We start from the raw sequence: 26,112 nt of genomic DNA on the forward strand, positions 1-26,112 counted from the left end.
TTGAATGAAATTAATAAATAAAAATAAAGTTTACTTTCAAAAGTTTGTTGAGGGTGAAGACAAGAAAGGTTAAGCACACGAAAACCAGGAATGCCAAAAAAGAAACAAAACAGTAGTCAGAGTGCTCTGAATTAGCAATGCACTGTATTTTAAACAAATAATTAAATTACAAAAAAAATCTTAAAATTTTGGCTTTCATTTTAGGGAACATGGGAGTTGAAATTGGGACTGGGAATTAGGATTGTAGTGTGTGAGGAGGCAATGCTTTATCCTTATCAGAAGTCAGCAGTTTGACAAGAATGAATCAGGAGTCAGCACTCTTAGTGAATTACTCAGAAATATGTAGTGAAATGCTGGAGATATTTAGTTATAGGTTTTGATAAATCTTTTGATAAAGGATTTGGTAAACCTCTAACTATTGTATGATGGATCATATTGATAACACATCTTTAATAGTAGTAAGTGTAGTATTACTGTAAATTAGTATAACCACTATGAAAAAAAGTGGTGATTTCCCCCCATATCTAAAGTAGAACTACCTTGTGATCCAGAAATTTTACTTTTGAGTATTTAACTAAAGAAAACCAATTGATCTGAAGAAAATAAAAGCATTAATTCAAAAAGATATCTGCACTCCTGTGTTTACTGCAGCATTACTTATGACAAGGTATTGTGATAACCTAAGTGTTCACTGATATATATATATACACACACACATATATGTGTGGGGAGCTGGAGTGATAAACAGCAGTAAGGCGTTTGCCTTGCACACGGCTGACCCAGGTTCGATTCCTCTGCCCCTCTCGGAGAGCCCAGCAAGCTACCCGAGAGTATCTCGGCCACACGGCAGAGCCTGGCAAGCTACCCGTGGCGTATTCGATATGCCAAAAACAGTAACAATAAGTCTCACAATAGAGACATTACTGGTGCCTACTCGAGCAAATCGATGAAGAATAGGATGACAGTGACAGTGATACACTGTGTGTGTGTATTTTTAAATGTGATATATATCCTTTATTAAGCTTTATCTTTATACAATAATTATATGTATTTATATCATTCAGCATAAAAAGGTGAAGTTTTTTATTCTAAAATTTGCTACAATATTAATAATCTCTGAGATCATGATGCTGAGGAAATAAGACAGCAAAAGACAAATACATTATAATTTCATTTAAATTTGAAATTAAAAAATCTGAAAAATAAGCTATTTTATATGAGGACAAATTTGTATGGCCAGAGGTAGAGAGAGTGCCAAATGGGTGAAGTGGATCTGAAAGTACTAGTTTCTAGTTATTAAATAGTTAAGTCCTGGGCAATATAAGATACATCAGGATGACTATGATTCAAAATATTACCTGGCATATTTGAAATTTTCATAAGAGTAGACCTTAAAAGTTCTCATTACAGGAGCTGGAGAGATAGCACAGCGGGTAGGGCGTTTGCCTTGCATGCGGCCGACCCGGGTTCGATTCCCAGCATCCCATATGGTCCCCTGAACACTGCCGGGAGTAATTCCTGAATGCATGAGCCAGGAGTAACCCCTGTGCATCGCCGAGTGTGACCTAAAAAGCAAGAAAAAAGAAAGAAAGAAAGAAAGAAAGAAAGAAAGAAAGAAAGAAAGAAAGAAAGAAAGAAAGAAAGAAAGAAAGAAAGAAAGAAAGAGAGAAAGAAAGAAAGAAAGAAAGAAAGTTAGTTCTCATTACATACAAGAAGCATAAACTGAGGAAGATGTGAAGATGTTATCTTGACTTATTGCGGTTTTATTGTGGTCATTTCACAATATTTACTGATAGCATATCATTATGTTGTACAACTACAAGTGATATTAAATGTTATTTTTACTTCAGTTTAAATAAAAAATTTCCAGAAATAATAGGTCAGAATAGTGTTTAATGTTAGAAACGGTCAAAACATAGTGAAAAAGGGTGATCCATATGTGAAGCATGAACAGAAGTATGTCACATAACAGCAATTATAATTTATCCATTCTACATACTGCTGGTTGAGTTTAAAAAATTAGAAAAGATCAAAAAGCCTTTTAAGTATGTTTCTTGGGACTGGCTAGTCAGAGAAGAAATGGTGAAACATGAAATATATTTTCTTTGCATTTAATTAGCATTTGAAATTAGACTTACAGGTATTACTTTGAAAATTAGTGATTTACAAAAAAAGTGTCAGTCATTTTAAAGACACACCAGTGACTCTGAGCCAATTTAGTCACACTCTAATGTTCTTTCAGCATAATTCAACAAAATGAGATATGAAATTAAATTTGTATTCTCTCTCATCTATTCATTTTATCCAATAAATAATTGTAAGTTGGAAAATGACTTAAGTTGTATACAGAAGAAAAACCTAAAAAATTATTGACTAATAATTATGAAATTAATTAAGAGCAAAAATAGAAGCTAAAATGCTATTAATTAAAATCTATTTTAATAATTCTCAGATGTTTAAAAATCAAGAATATGTTCTAGCTTCATTTGGGCATATCTAAGATTTCCTTTAAACAACAATAACTAGGAAATAGTATAGGTTAGGACATTTGCCTTCCATGCAGCCAAGCCTAGTTCATTCCATGATACCAAGTACAGTTCCCATGAGCGCTACCAGGAGTGATTCCTGAGCATTGAGTCACAAGTAAGCCCTGAGCACTGCTGGGTGTGTCCCAAAAAACAAAGTAACACCAACAGAGACAACAGCTAGTAAATGTATATTTCTACTTTTAATGTATCACTGTATCACTGTATCACTGTCGTCCCATTGTTCATTGATTTGCTCGAGTGGGCACCAGTAACGTCTCCATTTGTCCTAGCCCTGAGATTTTAGCAGCCTCTCTTTACTCGTCCTTCCCAATGGAGGCGCTTTCAGAGTCAGGGGAATGAGACCCATCATTGTTACTGATTTTAGCATATTGAATACGCCACAGGGAGCTTGCCAGGCTCTGCCCTGCCATGCAGGCAGGATTCTCTTGGTAGCTTGCCTGGTTCTCAGAGAGGGAGAACTAGAAATAAGAGATCTAGCTTCTGGGAGCTTTGTTTTATAGTCTCTGGATCTTGGCCATTGATGGGATTACATGGTGTGGGGGGTAGGGGGCAGTTTCTGGGTGTGACTGCCAAGTTTCTGGAAAAAGAGGGATCTGGGTGGAGAAGGCCCAGTCCCAATCCGAGCAGGCTTGGAGATCTCAGCCCCGGGTCCCACACACCTGGGTTCCTCTGCTGGTTCCTTCATGCATGAGGCTCATCCGAGTATGTGGACAGTGGCCTTGAGCATGGCTGTGGCTGTGTTCCGGAGGTCTTCAGCTGCCTGGGCTCTGCTCAGGGCGGGGAGGGAAACTCAACCCTCCCCACTCCGAGGGGCCCTGGTGAAGACAGCCAGGCGCGGGGGCAGGAGACTGCCACTTTTAAAGTAGGTCTCAAAAAACATTTCAGAGTTAACCACTAATAGAGTCACTATTTCCTGTTATGTTATTCTCCATTTTAACTTACATCAGAAAATCTAGGTAGATTATTCTATTATAACATGAACATTGAGTACTATATTGCAATGTATTTTTTCTCTTAAAAACACACAACATAATCGGTTTTTGGTTTTGTTCTGGTTTTTTTTTCTTTTGCTTTTGCTTTTCGGGTCATACCCAGCAATGCACAGAAGTTATTCCTGGCTCTGCACTCAGGAATTACTCCTGGCAGTGCTCAGGGGACCATATGGGATGCTGAGAATTGAACCCGGGTCAGCCACATGCAAGGCAAATGCCCTGCCTGCCGTGCTATCGCTTCAGCACCCCCCAAAAAAAAAACGCAGCATAATTTTATAAAATATTTTGCAAATAGTTCTCATGAAAGACAAAATAAAAAACCAAAAATGTTAGCCATGGATTCTATATAATCATTTCATGATTAAAGAATTAAAATTATGGCTATGTAATTAGTTTCTGTACCTGTATGGCAAAACCTCTCTAATGTGAAAAAAGTAAACCTAACAATAGTTTTATTTTGTCATCAGCATTCATCATATAATTTCTACGCACTGCCTTTTTTGCTTCCAAAATTTCATAGTGTAGTTCTGATTTCTTTCTTAGTTCCTTGAGATATTAATCTATAATATTGAAATCCATTTACTTTTTATTCAGATGCCTGAATGCACAGTTTAATTTGAAGTTCAGACTTGAACTGAGGGTCACTCTGACTAACCTTTGAATCCCTAATGGTTCCTCTGAATGAAGAGTATAAAACATAAACTTTCTTCAACTCTCTAACCTAGTAGAATACATTGCATGTCCTTACCACTGATTACAGAGTCCTTGAAAATCATACCACCTATAAAAAGTGCACTTTGAGCCTTAACTCTACATGTATAATAGCATCTTGAATTGTGCAAAGCAGATGGCATATGTGCTTTCTTCCTGGAAGTAACTTTTCATTTGTTTCATTTGGAACCACACCTGGATGTGCTCGGGGCTCACTCCTGGCTCTGCACTCAGGGATCACACCCTGTGGGGCTTGGGTAATCATATGGGGTGCTGGAGATTGAACCCTTGCAAGGCAAGCACCCTACCTGATGTACAATCACTCTGGCCCCCAGGCAGTAAGTTTTTATGTTCAAGGGTACATTTAAAATCATAGAAATACCTGGGAAACTGGTTTTTTTCCCTACCATTTGTTTGAAGCAGCACAAAGCTACCTACTTGGGAACTCAAGAGAATGAAGAAGCTTCTTTGCCCATTGTCCTTTGCCCAGTTCAATCTGAATTATTCTACTCTCTTAGGACTTTGGGCTATGTGATTCACTGAAACAATATTCAGAGGTCATTTGTTTAAAATTCTCTTATTACAGGATGTATGGTGTCTAAACAAAACTTTGATTATTTTTATAGTGGTGGAATTTTTCAAAGAATGCACGACCTCTTATTGTCCAGTTCTCCCTCTCAGAGAACCCAGCAAGCTACCGAGAGTATCCTGCCCGCATGGCAGAGCCTGGCAAGCTCCCCATGGCGTATTCAATATGCCAAAAACAGTAACAATGATGGGTCTCATTTCCCTGACCCTGAAAGAGCCTCCAATGTGGCACCGTTGGAAAGGATGAGTAAAGAGAGGCTGCTGAAATCTCAGGGCTAGGACAAATGGAGACGCTACTGGCGACCGCTCGAGCAAATCAATGAGCAAAAGGATGACAGTGATACAGTGATACAGTGCTTATTAGTACTACTTTAGGCTGAGGTTAAGTGCCTACTTTGTGGACAGCTTGGCTGCTATGGTTAGAATAATCTTTTCACATAGCATCAACTTCGATTATCTCTGTGAAATGCCCCAGTCAGGAAAAGCTACCTCAGGCTAGCAGCAGAATGTCTTTTTTAGCATATTTATTGGTGGGCCCTGAAATTATGTATGTTTGTACACGTGTGTTCTTTGTAGCTGGAGGAATTCCCCACAAAAAAGTAAAACTAAATTTTTCTCACTGTGGCCTGGTCCTAGTGACAGGCTAATAAGGAAGAGTGATGATAGTAATAAAATGAGACGAGGGGTACATTCCTGAGCTTTTGCTGCTTACGAAATGATAGCTCTGTTACCCAATGACCACAGCGGGACCCAGAGTGAGATCCCGCCCAGTGTGCTCCTGATGGAGACAAGGAAGCTCCCTCTGACCCATCACATGAGAAGCAAATGCAGTATTAACAGCTTTGGTGACCACCTTTTTAACCCGAAGAATGTAGCTGTATGTTTTTAATTTGTTATGATTTATTACACTGAAATTGGTGTGAAATGGACAACAAATCATGGGTGTCAGAATCTGAAAATGAATTTTATCAGCTAAAGAAAGTAAGTGCCTTTGGGATTTGCATAAGTTTCTCATAATTCTTTTCGTATTATAGTTGATGAGCAAAATTGTAAAAATAAACTGAAAATGACATATTTCCTAAGTCGCTAATTTTACATGAACACTTAGACACATAAATATAGCCAGTTAGCTTCATTTGGGACTTTTATCGGGCAAGATGATTTGTACATACCCATAGGAATATTTTTCTAACTACCTGAAAGTAAATATTAAAAACTCCATTTTTTACATATCTCAGATATCTGGATTTATCTATAGAAAAAAATACAATGTAAAAATACAAATACAAATTGCAAGGCATTCACCAACTTAGTTTTGTCATTGTTCAGATTTGGAGGAGAGAATTTACACCATCATGGAATGCAAAATGCCAAGATAGAAGAAAGATCCATTTCCAATTTTTGGATGTTATAAATACCCTTTAGCATAGCAAAAAAAAAAAGCTGCCCTTGTTAGAAACTAACTTTGCATGCATAATTAATTTGAGCATCACATTCCCGCTTCACAACCAGAAGAGAAATTGAATTCAGGTGTTTGGTGAACATATGGGGGATTCACTGTGAATTTATGACCTGTGGTTTGAGTGTAAAGCCCTAAGATGCTTGCTGATAAAACTTAATGAAGCTTGTGCATAGGAGCTATTTTTATTTGTAGATTGGTAATTGATACATTTTTTGGTTTAACCCTTCCACCCTTTCCCCCATTCTTCATAAATCTCCCAGCCCCAAAGATTGAGTTAGAAGAGAAAGCCCCTATTTCTTAGCTAGGTCGAAAGCTGGAGTTCAGTTTTCAGGGACATTTTCTTTCTCCTTTCTTTCCTCATTAATTTAGCAGTTTGTGCTTCTTCACCTATAGGGGTGATGAGACAAACCTGAGTGCCAGTGGATGAAACGCTTGATGTTCCACTAGGATTAGCAAAAGCTGTCACCGAGTGGTGATACCATTGTAGCTGAGGAAAAGTAGAGATGGATGTACATTGAAGCTCTTCATTAAAATTAAGGGGCCAAGAGATAGTACCGCAATTACGGCACATGCCTAGAAGTTGTCCAACCCAGGTTTAATTCCTGGCATCATCGTGGTTCCCTAAGCATCACCAGATGTGGCTCTGGAGTGCCCTGACCCCCAGTTACTGCCAGTTGTGTTGCAGATAAGTCCAGCCCCTGAGGAGTTTAACATTGATTCCTTATATGGGTCCTTGCATTGTGCCCCTGGCCCATTAACCAAGAATCTTAACTGGAACCCCCAGATCTCCTGAGCACTGCGTGGGAGGGCATTCTTCAACGTTAAAGCAACCAGGCACTGCCACTAGATAGTTTGCTATTCAATAATTAAAATAGATCAGCCATAGGAAACACACACACACACCAACAATTTCTCTATGTTTCTGTGTGTACCTAGGATTCTACAAAGAATGCTCCTGACTTGAGTGCCAGGAGAGAGAACACATGACAAGTGCTCCATTTTAACATACGGGGTGTAATGGGTTTAATGAGAAACCTGTGTTTGCGCACTAATTTACAGCAATTAAGAACTCAGTTCTGACATCTGTAGATTAGAACTATTTGTCTGCCGATTACACGCAACAGAATATTTTATGGAGTTGCTAATCAGTGTAGAAAAGAAGATGGAGGTGAAAAAAATGTTTACCTGTAGACTCGGGAGGAGCAACAGCACCTGAACACTGTGCTAGCCTTCCCATTTTGTTTTGTGCCATTCCTCCTCCCAACGCTTTAGTTATGCCTGCTCAAGAACTTGTTTGTATCCACTTTATCATGCTGACAATCTGTCTGTTTTGAAAGGATTACAGTTCTGTACATCCTTGCATGACATCACAGTAAGACATTGCTTAATGATCTGAGACGCTTGTGGTCATTGCTGCCTGCTTGCTTCTATACTCTGTGACAGGTCTGCCCTACATATGTTTCTCCGTGTCATTTTTTTTCCTATTCCAATCTTGGTGACTATTTTAAGTGACTTCAAGAAAGGGCTGAAGTTTAGACTTGGTTCAAATAAAGCAACTCCTTCATGTTTTCCATTCCCTAGAATTTGAGAAGAGTTGGACTTTGGGCCATGAAGGATTCCCTTCAATTTTATTATTTATTTATTTATTTATTTATTTATTTATTTATTTATTTGCTTTTTGGGTCACACCCAGCGATGCTCAGGGGTTACTCCTGGCTTTTTCACTCAGGAATTACTCCTGGCAGTGCTTGGGGGACCATATGGGATGCTGGGGATCGAACCCGGGTTGGCCGAGTGCAAGGCAAATGCCCTACCCGCTGTGCTATCGCTCCGGCCCCGATTCCCTTCAGTTTTAGACTAATTCTCCCCCAATGGCACCTTTGACTGTGAATGAATGGGTCCTGGAAGCTTTATTATATTGTATCTTTTCTTTAACAAGGATGTTGACATAATGACATAATAAAGACCATAATGACAGTTCACAAGTCTTGACTATGGGATCCCAGAATTCAGAAAAGAATAGCAGAGGAGTTACATAAGCAGAGAGTTATTGGCCATCAGTAGAAATCTAGAGTGTTTCCCCTCTGGTATGAGTTTGAAACATCTCGGGTGTGACAGAAATAAATCCATAGAAAAAAAGAAGCTTCTAGTGTGATGTTGGTTTATTTCCAGGATATCAGGTAAGATTTGAAAAAGAACTTTTTGTATTTTTTAATTTGGACAAGAATCGAATCATGTCCTTTTGCATTCCCAGCAATTGAATGCCCAAATGCAGGTGTGAAGTCCACTAGCACTTGTGATAGAATTTTGTGTTTGAGCTTAGAATTCTGAACATTGCTTAGTCTGAGAAATAAATAGCAGAAGTGAAAACACTAGAGATAGAATCCAATAAGGCAACTAGAACCTTTACTGTATACCTCTTTTTAAAAAAATGGTGGTTTTGAGAAAAATCCCAATTTTTAAAGACCTGGACTCCTGGAAACTAAGCAAAACCAGTATTGCCGGGAGTATCTGCTGAGAGTTGCTTGTTAACCCAAATCCTGACATGGCACCAATCTGCCAGAGAGAAACTAAAGAATGAGCCTGTGAGTCCCATTTTACTGAAGGATTGGGTAGACGAGTATATTTCACCATCCCCTCTAGTAATACCCACTTGCTTTTTTGGTCTCACAGGTGTTGATTTTTAGGGATGCTAGAGACAGAATGAGTTATGTTGGGTGAATTGATTGGGAGGTTGACAAAAGGAGAGTCCCAGAACAATTGAACAGATTTATGGGCATTTTTGAATATATCTTAGCATTCAGAGGAAAGCACAATCTGTTGGTTTTATGTGATCAGACCTGGTAGTCACCATTTTTCAGTGACATCTTTTGCAGTTGTATTTACTTTGTATAGTTTTTCTTAGAGTCTAAATTTTTGGTGTAATCAAAATATAAATGATGATTGATAAAACTTGTCCATAACATGGTTCTTTTTTATTCTGCTTTTCTAAACAATTTGCAAAAGTTATTATTGGGTTCCAAATCTGGACATTGTTCTGTGCATTCCTAGGGCATTTACAAAGAAACAAAAGCAAAACTCTTGATAAGGGGATGGAAGGGAATAACTATCCAGCCTGCCAAACATTATTTACGGAGCTGTGGTAGTGGTGGTGGATGGGTGTTTATGAGAAGATTCAGGTAGTTTATGTGGCATCGACAGTTAATGAGACATGGACAGCAAACCCATCATGCAATCCACATTTCAAGCTTCTACTTTTATCACACCTACTACTTATCATTTCACAAAACCAAATCACATGACCAGTACCAGCATTGACGGTTATTTGCTTTGCAGTGCTACATAAAGAAAGTAATGCAGGTTGAACAGTTTAAAGCAGCATATGTTTAGTATATCATGAAGAGTGTCTAAAGTCTGCAAACGACTTAGCTGAATCCTCTCTTCTGGGTCTTGTCCAGGTGTGTCATCAAGGTATCAGACAGGTTGGGTTCTCACTTGGAGACTCCACTAGGAAATCCCTTACTTCCTTGCTCCTGGAATTGTTTGGCAGCATTTTGCTCTTTGCAGCTCTAAAATGTGTGGTGTTCTTCAAACCCAGAAAGGAGACAGACTTTCAAGATCAATATGGCATTCTTATTATACACATTTGTGACTTTTACACCATGTTTTTGGTTAGAAACAGGTCCCAGGCCCTTACCAAATTCAGGACAGAGGAATTGCATACAGCATGAAAGCTAGCAGTTGCTGGTCATTGGGAACACCTTAGAATCTGTCTTACAAATATTTGCTGAATAGTGTGTCATACCACCAGATGTAATATATGAAGTCTGCTTATAGTTATATATAGGCTCTAACTCAAAAAAGGAAAACATTTAAATGCAAGTCATGGTGGATACTGTAAAACAATATTTGGATGGAATAATAGTTATTATAGGAAATGAATGGATTAGTTGGAAAAGACCTCAAGGATGTAGAGTTTGATTTCTTGACTTAATGGTAGAAATGGAGCAATGGAAAGAAAGAGGGGATGTTCCAGCAAGATAGGGGCACATATTTCTTCCTTTTCTGGAAGTCTTCCATATCTTGTACTAGAGATCATAATCATTGTCCCATTCTGAGCATCTTGGGAAGTAGGCCATGATTCAGCCCTTCCTGGTGTCGACCTCTTCCCTTCCCTTTCATGATCTTTTTTTCAGAGGAAAGCTACCAGAACAGAGTGGCACCTCCTTATGAAAAAAAGATGGCTGCTCTTCCTTCTGTTGAATTATGGATCTTCAAGTTGTACTCTCTGCTTCAGTTTTCTAGACTTTCTTTTCCTAAGTGAAAACTGCAAAAGAATTCATCAGTCACATAACAAACTTCTATAAACCTCTGCTTGTGCAAAAAAGATAATTTTCAGCTCAAACCTGTAGTCCAGTATTCCCAGGGTTAGAAAGATGAGAATAAATAGATGATTTAGGAGAGACAAGGCTATATTGACAATGCTAAGTTGTCCGTTTTTAAATGTTTGTTTCTTGAGACTGTTACTAGAGAATCACTTGCTTTATCTTTGATAGGGAAGGTAAATAGCCTAGCAAAACAATGTGCAAAATTGGCAGCTTTTGCAGAATATAGAGGAGGGTTGCAAATTAACAGGTTATAGACTTGGGATGGTAGAGGAGGGGATCACCTAAGATTAAAAAATAAAATAAGTGAATTTTTTAATTTGGAGTGGAAGGGATCTGTACTTCTGATGTGAGGGAGAGGAAAGGAGGGGAGGAGAGGAAAGTAAATAAAGAGAAGACTTGGGGAGAGAGGAGGAGAGGAGGGAAAGGGAGAAGAATAGAGAGGTGAGTCGAAGGGAGGGAGGGGAGGGGAACCGAGATGGCAGGAGAGAGGAATGGGGATTTGAGGAGAGGAGAGGTGAGGGGAAGAGAAACCAGCCTGGTTCAGGGGGAACCATCTAACTCCCCCACCTTTTAGATGACTCTTTAGTTAATTGTCCCAAAGGCATTGAAATTTGTCCCAAGTATGAGGCTACAGGCATTATTTTCAATGTCTATCTAGCATCCATATTACTTTTGATACAAGCAGATTCCCTGGCTCTGCACTAGACATAATGAATCAGAAAATCTCAAGGGGAGTTTCAGTCAATTCCTATTTTAAAACAACCTCCTGAATGGTGCCCTTATAATACAATATGCATTTGTGAGAATGAGTGTTGTAAAGTTTCTTTGTCAGCCCCTGTACCTGAGGAGGAGGTTGAGTTGGCATGCCTGAGGCACACAGCTGCAGAACAGACTTCCGTGCTTGCCCCACAGACAGGATCATTACTACAGTCAGCATGAATTGTTGTCTGCAACTGCTTTGCAAAACAAGATGCCATGGTCCAATCTGAATGGTCTCTAAAGTCTAGTTCACCTCTGACCTGGGAGAGCACAATCCCCAGTGTATTTATGGGTGGGAAAAATTAGAATTCCAGAAAATTCAGAGTCCTGTTGTATATGCAGGACTAGGAGCCTCCATAGTGTGTGAGTCAATATGCCTCTCCTTAACCCTGCAAGAAAAAGAAAAACTTATAGAGCTAGGAGAAATAGTACAGGGAGTATGCTGCTTTACTTACATGCAACAGTCTGTGATTTGATTCCTAGCACCCCATAGGGCATCCGCCAGCACTGCCAGGAGTGGCCTCTGAGCACAGAGCCAGAAGTAATTCTCGAAGACCACCAGGTGTGGCTCCGTACTCAAAAAACAATCCCACCCCAGTCCACCTACAGTCATGACTGAACTAAAACTAGCCCACTCCCTTTAGTTTTTAAAAATGTACATTCATGTGCTCACACATGCACACACACAGTGTGTGTGTGTGTGTGTGTGTTGTGTAAAATAAAGTTTTAGGTAGGCCAAAAATGCCAATCTGTAACTGAAAGCTTGAGTGATAGTGTTGGAGTTAAACTGCATTTTGTCTCTGTGGATTTTTTAAGTACAAAACCATCTATAATTCCCCTTCTCATCCCTCCTTTTTTGTGGTCTGTTGGTAAATTAGAATTCACTAAGTCCTTGTTAAGAGTCCTACTGTCTCACCCATCTGATCGACTTAGGTGGTATCTGTATGATATTCTCCCAAATAATGAGCAACTTAACTTGGCATTGCACCTAAATATAAGTTGATTAGGGTGCATAGGGATTAGCCACTAATGCTAATGAATATTTAACATTTTCTTTTGCGTTCTTGGCAGAAGAGCAAACTGAGAACTTCAGAAATCCAAATGTGAATTATTGGCCCATTGTAGACTGGCCTGAGAAACAGAAGTGTGTAGTTGTGATGGTTTCATCTCTTGAAGCCAGGATTTCACCTTCACACTGCCAACTGTTATTCCCCAAGGGTGCTTGACGGTCTTCCAGTCTTTGGAAGTCATCATCAATCATGAAAACCATTGCAGCCTGTTTTCCAACATCAACCATAGAGTGGCTTTGTTAGTTTTAAGCAAGTTGGTCAGTGTTTTCTAGAGCGAAGAAGAAAGCAAGCAAGTGGGAGAAAGTGAAACAGTCATCTCACCAGCTGCTCAGATTGAAAAATCAGGACTAAAGTAACTTCCAGAACTGGTCCCATGCTGCAGAGATCTTCAGGTCCCCCGGAATTTAAAATTAGTGACACTGGGCCAGTTTTCTTCATTGGGAGATTTCACTTCCAATCACATGGATGAAATCACAATTTTCATCAATGATTTGGATGTCATGAATCTAATAATTATGAGCCTTAAGCTGCCTGTGCTACAAGAAAATCATAGAAAAATATTTCCAGTTAAACTTGTAAAATACTTTATCACTCAAGCCTTCTACAGTTTTCCTATGAAGCACTGTTGTATCACTGTCTTCCCATCGTTCATCAATTTGCTCGAGCGGGCACCAATAACGTCTCCATTGTGAGACTTGTTGTTACTGTTTTTGGCATATTGAATACGCCATGGGGAGCTTGCCAGGCTCTGCCGTGCGGGCAGGATACTCTCAGTAGCTTGCCAGGCTCTCCGTGAGGGATGGAGGAATCGAATCCTGGTCGGCCATGTGCAAGACAAATGCCCTACCCACTGTGCTATGGCTCCAGCCCTTTCCTATGAAAAGTGATGAAATTTGATAGAAACAAAAGAAGCATAGCTGGAAATATGGCAGTGAGATTCAGAATGTTCACTTTCCTGTCTCTGCCTTATAAATCTACCCTCACATCCTCACCATCACAGTTTCAAATAGACAGCAAGGAGATATTAGTTGGAAGTCATAATTAAACATTTATGTGTTTGAAAGTAGAAGATGCTATAGATCTGTCTTTAAGCCAGATAACAGCCTGCCTGGCTCAAGAATGTGGAGGGGAAGCCCAAATGTGGACTAAAGTACATATTGTCAAGTAGCATATTTGAGATCCATTAACCTGTAATGTTCCCAGGTGGAAGCTTTCAAAAGATTTGTCAGAAGAAGAAAAAAGGAAAGACAAGCTCTTAGTGACTAGGAACATAATGAAATTGAAAGGACTGACAGGATATTATAGAAGCTCTGATGAAATAAATAGGAAAGCCAAGGTGATAGTGACCCATGAAGTACATTAAGTGATGAAAGACCATTCCATATTCTTGGAAGATGTTAATACTGATTCTATACCCAAACATTTCCTATTTGGGATTTTTCACCTTTGGAGTACTTCAACATGTGTGAAATTATTCAAAGCTCTACCTGTTTGAGAACTGCGTGTCTTCTACTATGATAGACATTCTCTTTCTAAGACATCATTCACAAATCAGATGACGGCAGGGGAGGGGTGTGCACCAAAAGAACTCAGATACACATGGAGTAAGCAAGGTTTTGTTTGGTCAATAAAGAGCATATCTCCTGTAGCTCACAGTGGCCCCTTCTGATGGCAGCTTGGAATGTGTATATGATGACTGTAAGACTTGACCCTTGTCCTGAAGATGTCTGAAGTTTTGATTTTGCCTTTGCAGGGGAAACTATATGTCTAAAATGCGTGAATAGCTTTTTCATAGACTATAAATCAGTGCCCAGGGAATGTAGTAGCCCAAAATGCCATGACATTGAAGATCATGGTCACCTCTATCACTTCTCAAAGTACTGTGTTTTGTTTTGTTTTTATACGATTTCACAGGTGGGAGGGCTTTGGAATCTGACAGGTGTTTTACTAAAAAATTCTACATGTGATAGTGAAATGACTGAACTAGAAAGAAGACAAATCTGGACTCTTGCCTCATCTTCTCTCCAAAATGGGCACACCACTGCTAGACTTGAAACCTGAACCTCTGGTTTGAGTACTTCTGGGTGTTGCTTTACTCCACATTATGATTTACTAACTTGTTATATCACGCTATCACCTGAAGTGATTTTTAAAATATTTTTTATTGATGCTATGAGTGTTGATTTTGTGTGTATATAGCTGAAAACACAAATAAAAACGTTATGTAATAACATTATAAAATAACTCATGTGTGAAACTAATATATACTGTTATCTCACTTGATTGTTACTACCATGCTATTTAGAGTAATAATAATTATGCCCACTGCATAAATACTAAGAAATTACATCTCAGTGGTCTAAGTGAAAAGGTGGAGGAGTTCAGATGGGACCCTGTTATTTTTCACTTTTAATGCAGTGTCCTTTCAAAAAAAAAATTTTTTTGTTGTTGCTGCCAACACCTTGCCAACTTAAAGAAAGGAAATGAGACTTTTAAAGAACTGCATAAAAAGGAATGTCTAAAAATACTACTCACCCTCTTGAATATCTGTCTGAAATAACTTCAATACGGCTTAATCATAAGAACAAAATGAAAATGCATTTTAAATACCCAGATATTGTTTTTAAGATTCACTTCCTTTTAAATAGCGTCATTTCACAGCAAGCTGCCATTTTCCTCCTAGCAACTGCAATTCACAGATTGTATTTCTGAAGGGTGTTCATTGTTGCCCCTTTTCTCTTTTAGCAACAGATCAACTCCTAGCAACCATGATCGGATACAGCGTCTACGGCAAGAATTTCAGCAAGCAAAGCAGGATGAAGATGTAGAAGACAGGCGGCGTACTTACAGCTTTGAACAACCCTGGGTCAGTATTTGGTTCTTTGGCACAATGAATAGAAAGGCCTTCCCTGCAGTAAAAACCACTAAGCTATGACCTCAGTTCTTTATAAAATGAGACAAGATGGAGCCAAATTCCTTTGACCTTTAACATATTGACCTTTCCCTTATTTCCATCTGGATTTCATCATTGCTAATTTCATTTTATATCTTATTGCACCATCTGTCCATTGCATAATAGGTTTCATTTGCCTGATGACAAGACATAGCCAAAGGATTCTTCCTCTCAAATACGCATTTAAGAATAGTATTTTTCTGTATACAGTTTTCTCAGAATCAGAACCAGAACTAGTTTAACTAATTGTTATGTATCTGCTATATATGAAGTACAATATTCAGTAATTCTTGAGTTAGGATTCTTCTGCAGTTACTTGATATTTGTCGAATCCCTCTCATTTATCTGCATATATCTCTACTTGCACCCACCCACTGCACAGCCACCCTAGGGAACTTCTACAGAATTTTGAATGGCTTCTCAGTTCCCATATGATAAAGTCCAAATTTCACACTGTGGTATGTGAATCCTCCAGCCACCCTGGATTTGGGCTCTGATGGGCCTCTGGGAATAGGAGATAATAGAGTAAATGTGGGGTTGCAAGATGATGAGAAATTGAAAGAATATTTTTGGAACCTTCAGAGACATTCAATTAGGAACAAATAAATAGGTTGTTGGAGATAGAAAAATCAATTGGAAGTGTGACTGTAGCCAGTGTGCTTAGAGGACAAGGACTGTCCCTTAGAAGTGGGATGGGGAGAGGGGATTGATTCTGTAATGGGAATTGGAGGAATAAAGAAGAAAGTGAAGGCAAACACTCGAGACTCCTGGTAATGTGTCTTCCAGTATTGGTGGGGTGGTAGATACAGTGGGCCTGTAGCTTCTAGAAGTGTAACCCAAGACAGCATTGTTTCCTGAGAGGGAGCACGAGAACTCAGTAGTCTAGCGCAGTAGTTCTCAGCTTTCTCCAACTGGATGCAGGTTGCACTTACTAGGAGTCTTTCATCACAATGATATATTTTTTGAGTCCAGCTTCTCGGAGAAGATAGGTAAGACTGTAGTCTAAAGTATGTCATTCATGCATGTGAGTGAAGTAGGGGAGGTATTAGACTCCCAAAAAAGTCGATGACTTATTCAAGAGGTTAAGAATCTAAAGATAGTAGTTATTTGAGAGAATAGAAACAGAAGGAATAACGACGTTAGAAAAAGTTGGAAGTGGCAAAATGGTCCTGTTTTATGTGGGAAAGGGTAAATTATGCAGTTGGCATAAAATTGGGTTATGTTGCATGGAAGGAGAGAGAGAGACACAGGGGGGAATAGAGAGAGACAGAGAGACAGAGAGAGAGCTGTTAGTAACTTAAGTTTTAGCTTGAAAGTCTGAAGAAGGATGTTACCAGGACTGGCCTATTCCTCTGTGGCTTGAATAATAGGTGACTTGGCTTGGTTTTCTGTGAAAACTCCAGAGGTAAGGAGGTTAGAATGGTTAATTGCATATCAATTACTAAGCCCTTCTAGGAAAGTCAAATGTAAGAAGTTGAGTACAAAGTAAAACAGATGAAGGGTAACTCCTCCCATGGAATAGACACAACTGTGTGTAGGTGACGCTTCCTTTCGCTGTGTCCCCAGGCAGCGCCTTCAGCTTCACCTGGAACCAGTTACACACTCATTCCTGGGCTCTGCCTCACGTGTAGTGTCCTCTGTGGGTGGGACCCAGAAAGTTGTGCATTAGCAGCCCTCTAGGTCATTCCAAAACATGCTAACACAGAGAAGCTCTGCTCTCGATTTTTGGATCAATGCTGACTGCCTTCCTAGCCTTAAAATCCAAATAGCTTCCATATACACTCCACAAAAACAGAAGCCTAGGAAGAGTTTGGATCCTGGATCTTAGTCATAAAATTGGAGTTTGTGGAAGATTCATTTTGTGTATGAAAGGTGAAGAAGGGGAAATGAGATAAGAAGTATGAGCCAGAAAGGCTTCACCTTATTTCAGGTGTGGGAGATGAACAAATGGCAAGAAGTCAGCGTCCAACAATGAAAGCTCTCCCTGAAATCCATGCTAGCTTGACTGTGAGAGCCTTTAAAACAAGCTCAGCAGATTCAATATCTAAGAATAAAATCTCTAATTGTCTGCAACAATATTACTATTAATGATATTTTAAAGTATTTAGGGTTTTTATTTCTAAGACCATCAAGTTAATTAAATCATTCTATGTAGCAACATGACAGAATTATGTTAATTTACTCGTATTATTTGGCATAATTAACACAAGTTATTCCTACTTGCATTCTAAAGGCAGAATTCTTTTGTCATGTGTGGTAAACATTCTTAACTACATATGTGTGTATATTTGCACAAGGGCCTTGAAAGAGTAATGAGTATAATGAATTAGAAATATCAGCTACATACAGAAGTGGCTCCCCCATGCACAGTTCTGACCCTGAAAAACCCTCCAAGACTTTCTCATTCCCCACAAGATACAGCTTTACCACTTGAAGGGCAACGTTATATTGTTTAACTTTGCCTGGGAATGTGACTTTGAAACTTGTGTATTTACAACATTTATTCTTTTAATAAAGAATAAGTTTAAGTTATTAAGTTATTAAGTCATTAAATGTATTAAGTTCATACCATGTTCCAGTCATTGTGTGGTTCAGAAGAACACACTTGGGGGGAAAATACTTTGTATAAGTTATGATGGGGTAGACAGGGAATGTTATATAACAGAGGACCCAAACCCAAACCAGTTGTTGGTGGTGAGGAGAGACTTAAAAGAACACCTTTTCGGGGGCCAGAGAGACAGTGCACTAAGGCACTTGCCTTGCACACGAGCAACCCAGGTTCAATCCCTAGCACCATATAATGGTATCCAGAGCACTTCCAGGAGTGATCTCTGGGCAGTTAGGAGTGATTCCTGGGCACCACTGATCATGACCCAGCCACCCCTCACTGCTTTCCCCAGCCTCCCAACCCCCCAAGCACTTTTTTTGGAGTTTATATTTGGATTCTATTTTTTGGAGGTGACCTCCCTCCCAAGCAGTGCTCAGGGCCCAGAGGTCATCTTTGGTGATCCTGGGTGCAGCTGTGAGGGTACAGTGGTCAGTGCAGTACTGATGATTCAGTACTCAGGACTGGTAGTGCCCTGCTCTGCAGGTCCAGAGTGATGTTGCGGAAACTTTAAATCTAGAAGAATTGGCACTTGTGGGTCACTGGGGCTCCACCTGGTAGTGCCCAAGGGACTGGATTGGGATTGCATTGGGACCTCTGCATGCCAGCCCCAGTCCTTTGAGCTCTCACCCTGGCCCCAGAATATATTTTAAATATCTAACTTTGAAAAATGAGAAACCTATGTTGAAGAACTCTTATTCCACCAGTCTAACTACGCGCAAAACATCCAAGTGTGTTTGAGGCTAAATAAGCATTTTCTATTTCTTAGCTCCAGAGGTTTTTCACTGGGAGATGTAGAAATGATTTGATATTCTTTTTTTTTTACAATATTTATAAAAAGATTCAATCTGGTATTTTTATATGACATCATGAGGATTGTGACTATGTTGACTTATGTTTCTATGTTGTCCACTCATTCTGCACAATCATGTTAGGAAAAACATTTGAGAAAATCTTGTACATTTAAAAACTCAACCACTGAAGGTCATAGGCCAAATTATTGTGTTTCAAAATGTCATTCTACTTTCAGGCCAGAAATTTGGTTTGTATTAATTATTATTTCCTAGAAGTGAGAAGGGAATTATTTGGATGACAGGCTGATTACCTTAGGAATGGAATAATTTCCTAAATTGTGGGTCACAAGTTGACCTTATCTTTGCTTTCTATTTATTTATTTCTTCACTTCCAAATAATTGGAATCTTGCTGAGTATTCTCTATTCTACCGATCATGTAAATGGACTGCAAGTTACTATAATTCTACATAGCATGTAATTTTCATACCAACTCTCATTTTTGTCTGCATAAGAGCTGCTTTTGTTTGAAATTTTGCTTGAACTATAACTTTAATCTTTCAGGTTTTTTTGTATTTATGTTTTATATTGCACAGTGGGTAGGGTCTTTGCCTTGCACAAGGCCGTCCAGGGTTCGATTCCTCCGCCCCTCTCGGAGAGCCCAGCAAGCTACCGAGAGTATCTCGTCCGCATGGCAGAGCCTGGCAAGCTACCCATGGCATATTCAATATGCCAAAAACAGTAACAATAAGTCTCACAATGGAGACGTTACTGGTGCCTGCTTGAGTGAATCAGTGAACAATGGGAAGATAGTGCTACAGTGCTATGTTTAAATTATTAATATTTTTTAAGGAGCATCTTGAAATGTCTTTTTCTTTATCTATGTGGTTTCTGACCTAAAAGGTCACTGTGTTTGGGAAAGATAAGACCTCAATCTCATCCATTGGAATTATTGGTAGTTGTTTTAATTGTAAGGAACCACAAGCTCATCTTCAGGCTATGTATACAATATAGACCATATTAGTTGAAACTGCAGTGCTTGTTAGTGATGCCCACATGCAGAGTGCAACCAGATGTATCATACAGAGAAATATCCAAGTCAATTACCTTACATACAAATGGGGATGCTGCAGAAAATTCAGCCAAGCAGCCCCTTTCAGTTCATCCATTTTCAAAATGTTCTCTCTAAACTCCAGCAGTTTGAAATGCACCTGTTTCTGGGCTTTTGTTCAAAATAACGTTTTAGGCCTGAGGGAGCTGATTTGAGGTACAAAAGGTCTTTAGATGAGCAGAGGCCCAGAAAATTTCCTTAGCTCCATAATTGAAGTGAATTCTTTCCCAAGTTGAGAAAGAGAAGAGGAAGAAGAAGAAGAAGAAAGCTACTTCTCCCCCCCCCCCCCCCCCCCCGACACTGCCAGGTGCAACATAAATAAAGCAGCAAGTTGTTTTAAATCTTCTGTAAGATAATGGAACAATAGCTGAGGTTGGGGTTATTATCACAGAGCTCTGATATGGACAGGACTTAGTGTTGCTTTTAAAAGAATTAAATTGCAGGCTGCAGACATAAGTACAGTACACTGTTAAAACTTTGCCGCTACCTGAGTGTTGCCCACAAGGAGGCTTGCTGGCTGAGACGATTGATAGATGGGATAATGGAGCCTTTAATAGCTGTATTGCTAAGTTCTTTCTATACCAGGTTGGTAGTGACTGAAAGTAGTTTAGTCCTTCAGATAGAAAATTGATCCTCTGAAATGTGAATATCACTTTCTCCCCCCAAGCTTTCTTCTTAGCTGTCTTTAAACAAATGGGGGGCAAAATCTGTCCGTCGCTCCATTTTCACAACTTGGACTATTTTATGGCTCCTCTAACTCTTTTAGGATTTTACCTGCTTTCACTGGCAAGCCCTTTTCTAGTACACAGCCACCCTGCACCTAGAGATTGCCCAGCTGCCTATCCTGCACCTGGGGAATTGATGATTTTCTTTTCATTTTCTTTTTTTCTGAAGATTTAAGTGGTGTCTGCTGTCACTTCCTCATAGTGGGCTCTTTTGCTTTGACTCCAAAAAAAAAAAAGAAAAAAAAGAAAAGAAGTTCTTTCTTGGTTGACAGCTTCACAAGCAGTATTGCTCTAGTTTAAATTATTTTTGTATTAAAAGTTGTAAATAAGTCTATTGTAAATAGTTGCTAAAGTTATCAATACCCACTTTAAAGGAAGTGAACAGAGTATTTTCTCTACATGATTTAGTAGCATAAAATTATTTCTGTTCTCTTCCAAATCTTTAAATTGCCATTTTTATCAATATATGGATGGACTTCATAGTAAGGCCAACCCATATGAATTACTAAAAATACAAATTCTGAGCCTCAAAGAGTTGTCTTGGTCCTTTAGTTACAAATAGCATTATCATCATATTCTCTCTCTCCCTCCCTTCCTCCTTTCCTCTCTCTCCCTCCCTCACCCCCTCATCATCATCATCACCGCTTTCATTCACAACACACCAACTTCTCACTTTTTTTTCTTTTATTTTTAAATTTTTTTTCTTTTTTTATTTTATTGAATCACCATATGGAAAGTTACAAAGTTCTCAGGCTTATGTCTCAGTTATACAATATTCAAACACCCATCCCTTCACCAGTGCCCATATTCCACCACCAAAAACCCCAGTATACCTCCCGCCCCCGCCGCCCCCCCCACCCCCAACTGCGTAACTGATGAATTTCACTTCATTTTCTCTTTACCTTGATTACATTCCATATTTCAACATAAAACTCACTATTGTTGTTGGAGTTTCCCAACTTCTCACTTTTTACTTTTGTTTTCTATGCATTCTCTCAAACAGAGATAGGGAAAGATTGAATTAGAAACTCTTATTCTTCATCAGTTATGTAGAAAACCCACTTAACAAAATGTTTTTTAAAACTACATATGTGCACATGAGTACATATTAGATCATATCTTTTATTTTGAGAAGAGTAACATTTCACTGAAATGCTTAATGATAATTTAGTGAAACACTTCAAAGTTATTTAAAATATTTTGTCTTATATGAGTGATAGCTCAAATTATATATCTTTTCCAAGCTTTATATAATTTAATATATTGTATATTGTTTAGTTTAAATTTTTGTATTTATAGTTTTTATTTATTGGGCTGGAGTGATAGCACAGCGGGTAGGGCGTTTGCCTTGCACACGGCCAACCTGGGTTTGATTCTTCTGTCCCTCTCGTAGAGCCCAGCAAGCTACTGAGAGTATCCCACCTGCAAGGCAGAGCCTGGCAAGCTACCCATGGCGTATTCAATATGCCTGAAACAGTAACAACAAATCTCACAATGGAGACGTTACTGGTGCTTGCTCTAGCAAATCAGTAAACAATGGGACAACAGTGCTACAGTGCTACATGTTTTTTGTTTATTATAGCAAATTTTGCATACAATTTTTGTCAGCTATAAATAGTGTCTGGACGAAGCACATTTGATGGTGCTCAAGGTATGTACCTTAACCTTTGTACTATCTCTCCAGCCTGAAATTGGGCTTTTAAAAATCTTTTTAAAATCATGATAAAGACAAATGCATTGCAGCTCCATTATAAAAGTAATGCAAATTTTTTTCTTGTGCCTTTAAACATAAGCCAGAAAGGGCTTCACGTATTATTCACCTCCCTATTTTAGGGTATAATAGATAATCATATATTCTTTTCTGTCTAGCAACCTCTATCATTATTATGGCCTTGGCAACCCTGGCTATTTTTATGTTTAAAAGGTCATTGTTTGTCACCAATTTCATGAGAAATAAACCTGGGTTTATAGTAATTTGCATGCTTAAAGTAGAACTATGGCCTTGTTCGCTGGTGACTCTCCAGAATTATTGCTTATTTGTGTGTTTCTATGTCTAGATGTTGCTTTTATTTTTGCCATTGTTGATGGTGTTGTACTTGAAAACAAGTACTTCTCCCTGGGTTACAAATGATCTCTTAATTTATTTTTGTGACTTGGACTCTACATATTTTTGTGTTTCTGCTATACAGAAGGAAACCAAGGTATTTTTTCCCTTTTTTTTTTTGTTTTTAGGTTCATTTGTTTTATTATATATTCTTGGTATTGTTGCAGGAATATGATTTCTAATGATGTTGATGTTTTAGTGTACAAGATTATTGCTCCTCAGCCACCACCAAAGTGCCCCAAACCCTCCACCACTGCTCGTGTCACGCTCCTCTGCTCAGTCTCTTCTGTTCCCTTTGCCCTCATTCCTTTTCCTCTACCCTCCACCCCTCACTAAGCGTCACCCTCAGTTCTGTGGTCAGAGTCAGCAGTATTGTCCATTCCCTTGCTTTCTTTATATTCCACACTTGAGATCATTTTGCACTTGTTCTACTCCCTGTGACTTACTTTGTTTAGCATGACCCCCTCCAGATACATCCAAGATGTAGCAAAGAAGCAAGATTTTTTATTTTCCCTTACAGCTGAGTAATATTTTCTTGTGTCTATCTATCACATCTTCTTTATCCACTTGTCTGTTGTTGGGAAGCCAAGGTATTTACAAGTCAAAATTGTCTGTTGTAATACTTCTCTCACCATTTGCATTTTTATGAGCTTTTCGTTGAAATGATATATTGGGTTATTTTTTACTAAGGCCAAATATAAAAATATCCACAATGAACCTAGTGGTCTCATCTGACATCTTTGAAATCCATGATGCAATGGCATTCCATCTTTAAAAATAAGGTAAAGATAAGGGTGATTTTTTTTTAATAACACTGCACTTTTGCACATCCTGCAAAAAGAATTGGAATAAAGTGTTACTGGAAAGTCAAATTATATTTCACCACATGAACATAATAGTATGAAATATGTCAGTGTGCTCATACCAGACTCACTCATTTTAAGTGTTCAGATCTCATCTTGATCATTTCATTATTGGAGTTCATCAGAATCGAACCAGAAGCTTGCCACTGATAAGTTTTGAGATGTACAGTGTCAGGGAACACAGAGTTGAGGAAACAAAAGCCCTTTGACTTACATTTTTCTCTGTCAGAATAAAATGTTCAGGCCTCTGGGAGAAAAAGCTTAAAAATACACCTGAAATTTCTACAAGACCTTGCATTTTCTTTTCACATCTCCACAAGCAGTGTGTCACGAAACAGCATGAGCTTAAAAAGCTGGTTACTAAATCCTGCTTCAGAATGCCAGATCTTTCAAGACTGCTTGACACATGTATATAGCTTAGACTGTGTAAAGGAGAGGAAAATATGGTTCTTCTTCAAAGGTGCAAAGAAATTTGTGTGGTATTTTTTCTTTCTTTGTTCTTCTTTGTCCAGTGGCTTCTCTCCAGCTTCCGTATCTCACCATGGACCATAGAACAACTCAGTTTTTCCCGTGGCTGGGTTCATCAAGGGTGATGGAAGAATATGTCTATCTTTTTAACGTAGTTGAGGAACAATTTGGTTGATGCTTTGTTTACATAAGCAGAACCCACTCAGTGAAGTGTTTTCTTTGCTGAGGGCACCACTGATATGTTATTTGAGTGGAGTTGTGGAGCGGGTCTCTAAACACACATTTGTTCCAATGAGTGTGGTTATAAACATCCACTAGTAGAGACAAGGGTATTGTAAAGCCTAATCTCTTCCCATATTATTTTTGTATCGGGATATTTTTAATATGCTCACTGCCTATGCCCATATGCTTTGAAAATTTTATTCTGTATATTGCTTTATTATGCTTACCAACAAATAAGATAATGCTGGCTGGGCAGAATGAGAACAATAGATGGTGCCTTCTTTCTGTGCAGACAAAAGCCTGCCATAGGAGTCCTTCTTAAGTAACATACCCAATTATTATCGTCCAACTCTCCAAATAAATGTTAAGACTGTTATTTTTGAAAATTATGATGGAGTCAAAATCTGCCATTGACTTTCAACTTTAAAAAAAAATCGATAAATTGTGCTTAACAGGCCTTCTTCCCTTCGCATCACAATGTGCATCTCACATTGTGTTGTATAACACAGAGGGAATAGATGTTAGCAAGTACCAAATAAGATTGCTGATGACCGCATACTACTATGATATGCCGTTGAGGTTTTTTTTTAATTATTTTTGTTGTTGTTGTTGAGTATTTTATAAAGTTAGAGGCATCATTGTCTGTTTGGATCATTTCAAAAGGCCAGATACAGTGAGTAAGCTGCAAACTGTCACCGAGAAGCAGACATGTCCTGCTTGACGTGTGTGGCACGGGATACAAATGCAATATCTGATTTCAGTGAGCGGGCAACAGTAAACAGATGACCTGCTGACCAAACTATTTAGCTAAAAGAATTGAAAATTTCTTCGTGGGATATAATTAACCTAGGTAAAAATGTCATTTCCTAATAACTAATGCAAAATGTATTACCTAATGACCAATTCAAGTAGCTATTAGCTTTTGGGTTTACTCTTTTGATAAGCATTTCTATTCCCCATTTGGCTGCCATCCATAGACGGCAGGAGACCTGTATATGGTTAGTGGGGCTTTGTTTCAACTAATCTTGGTTCAGAATTGAACTGTCATCCCTTATTAAAGGGGAATCAGCTATATTATATCTTACTACAAGGCTGATACATATAGCTCCTGAACAACATCGCTAGCATTTGCCAACTTGGAAGGGTGTTTCATGAACTACTCCACTCCTCTGAATTATTACGGCAAATACTTATTTGTATTTTTTTGTGTTTTAGCTTTGACTTTCTCATTTCCTCAACAGTTTTTCTCCTCTGTATTTGCTGTGTCTGTATGAGAGTAAACCGGTATGTCATGTCAGTATTTACCAAACCACTTTAGAAAGACGGGGAAGGTTGACCTCTTCATTTCAAACCATTTGAAAACCATAATCAAAATGTAAGAAGATTGTGCATTGGGGGTGCCTCTGAGCAATTAGAGCTTTCTTTTTGCTAAGACACTTGAGAAAATTGCACTTGATTTTTTTTTAAATCGCAGAATTTGCAAAATGTTTCAAAGTCAATCTGTAAGACTCCGAATTAAGCCCAGCAGTGATGTGAGAGACAGAACCCTTTTCTCATTCCTTCTTTCCCTCCCCACAGGCCAATTCGAGAGCAGCAGCACCCAGTGGCAGGCACTCGGTGTCAGTGGAGATGCAGATGCAGCGGCAGCGGCAGGAGGAGCGAGAGAGCTTCCAGCAGGCCCAGCGCCAGTACAGCTCCTTGCCCAGGTACCCTACTCTCCTCCGTGGTCACGTCCTTCCTGCCCTAGGGA

At 38.9% G+C, this 26,112-nt stretch overlaps 1 protein-coding gene across 13 annotated transcripts in view; it reads left to right on the plus strand.

The window, feature by feature from the left end:
- PARD3 (par-3 family cell polarity regulator) overlaps nt 1-26,112 on the plus strand; it is a 645,483-nt gene that overhangs the window by 611,537 nt on the left and 7,834 nt on the right. For all 13 annotated transcript variants that reach the window (XM_055147130.1, XM_055147126.1, XM_055147128.1 and 10 more), the window contains 2 exons: nt 15,265-15,385; nt 25,941-26,068. In XM_055147130.1, the coding sequence (XP_055003105.1) occupies nt 15,265-15,385; nt 25,941-26,068 (249 nt within the window). The remainder of the gene's footprint in view (nt 1-15,264; nt 15,386-25,940; nt 26,069-26,112) is intronic.

Source organism: Sorex araneus, chromosome 9 (genome assembly GCF_027595985.1).
Source record: "Sorex araneus isolate mSorAra2 chromosome 9, mSorAra2.pri, whole genome shotgun sequence".
Classification (NCBI taxonomy): domain Eukaryota; kingdom Metazoa; phylum Chordata; class Mammalia; order Eulipotyphla; family Soricidae; genus Sorex; species Sorex araneus.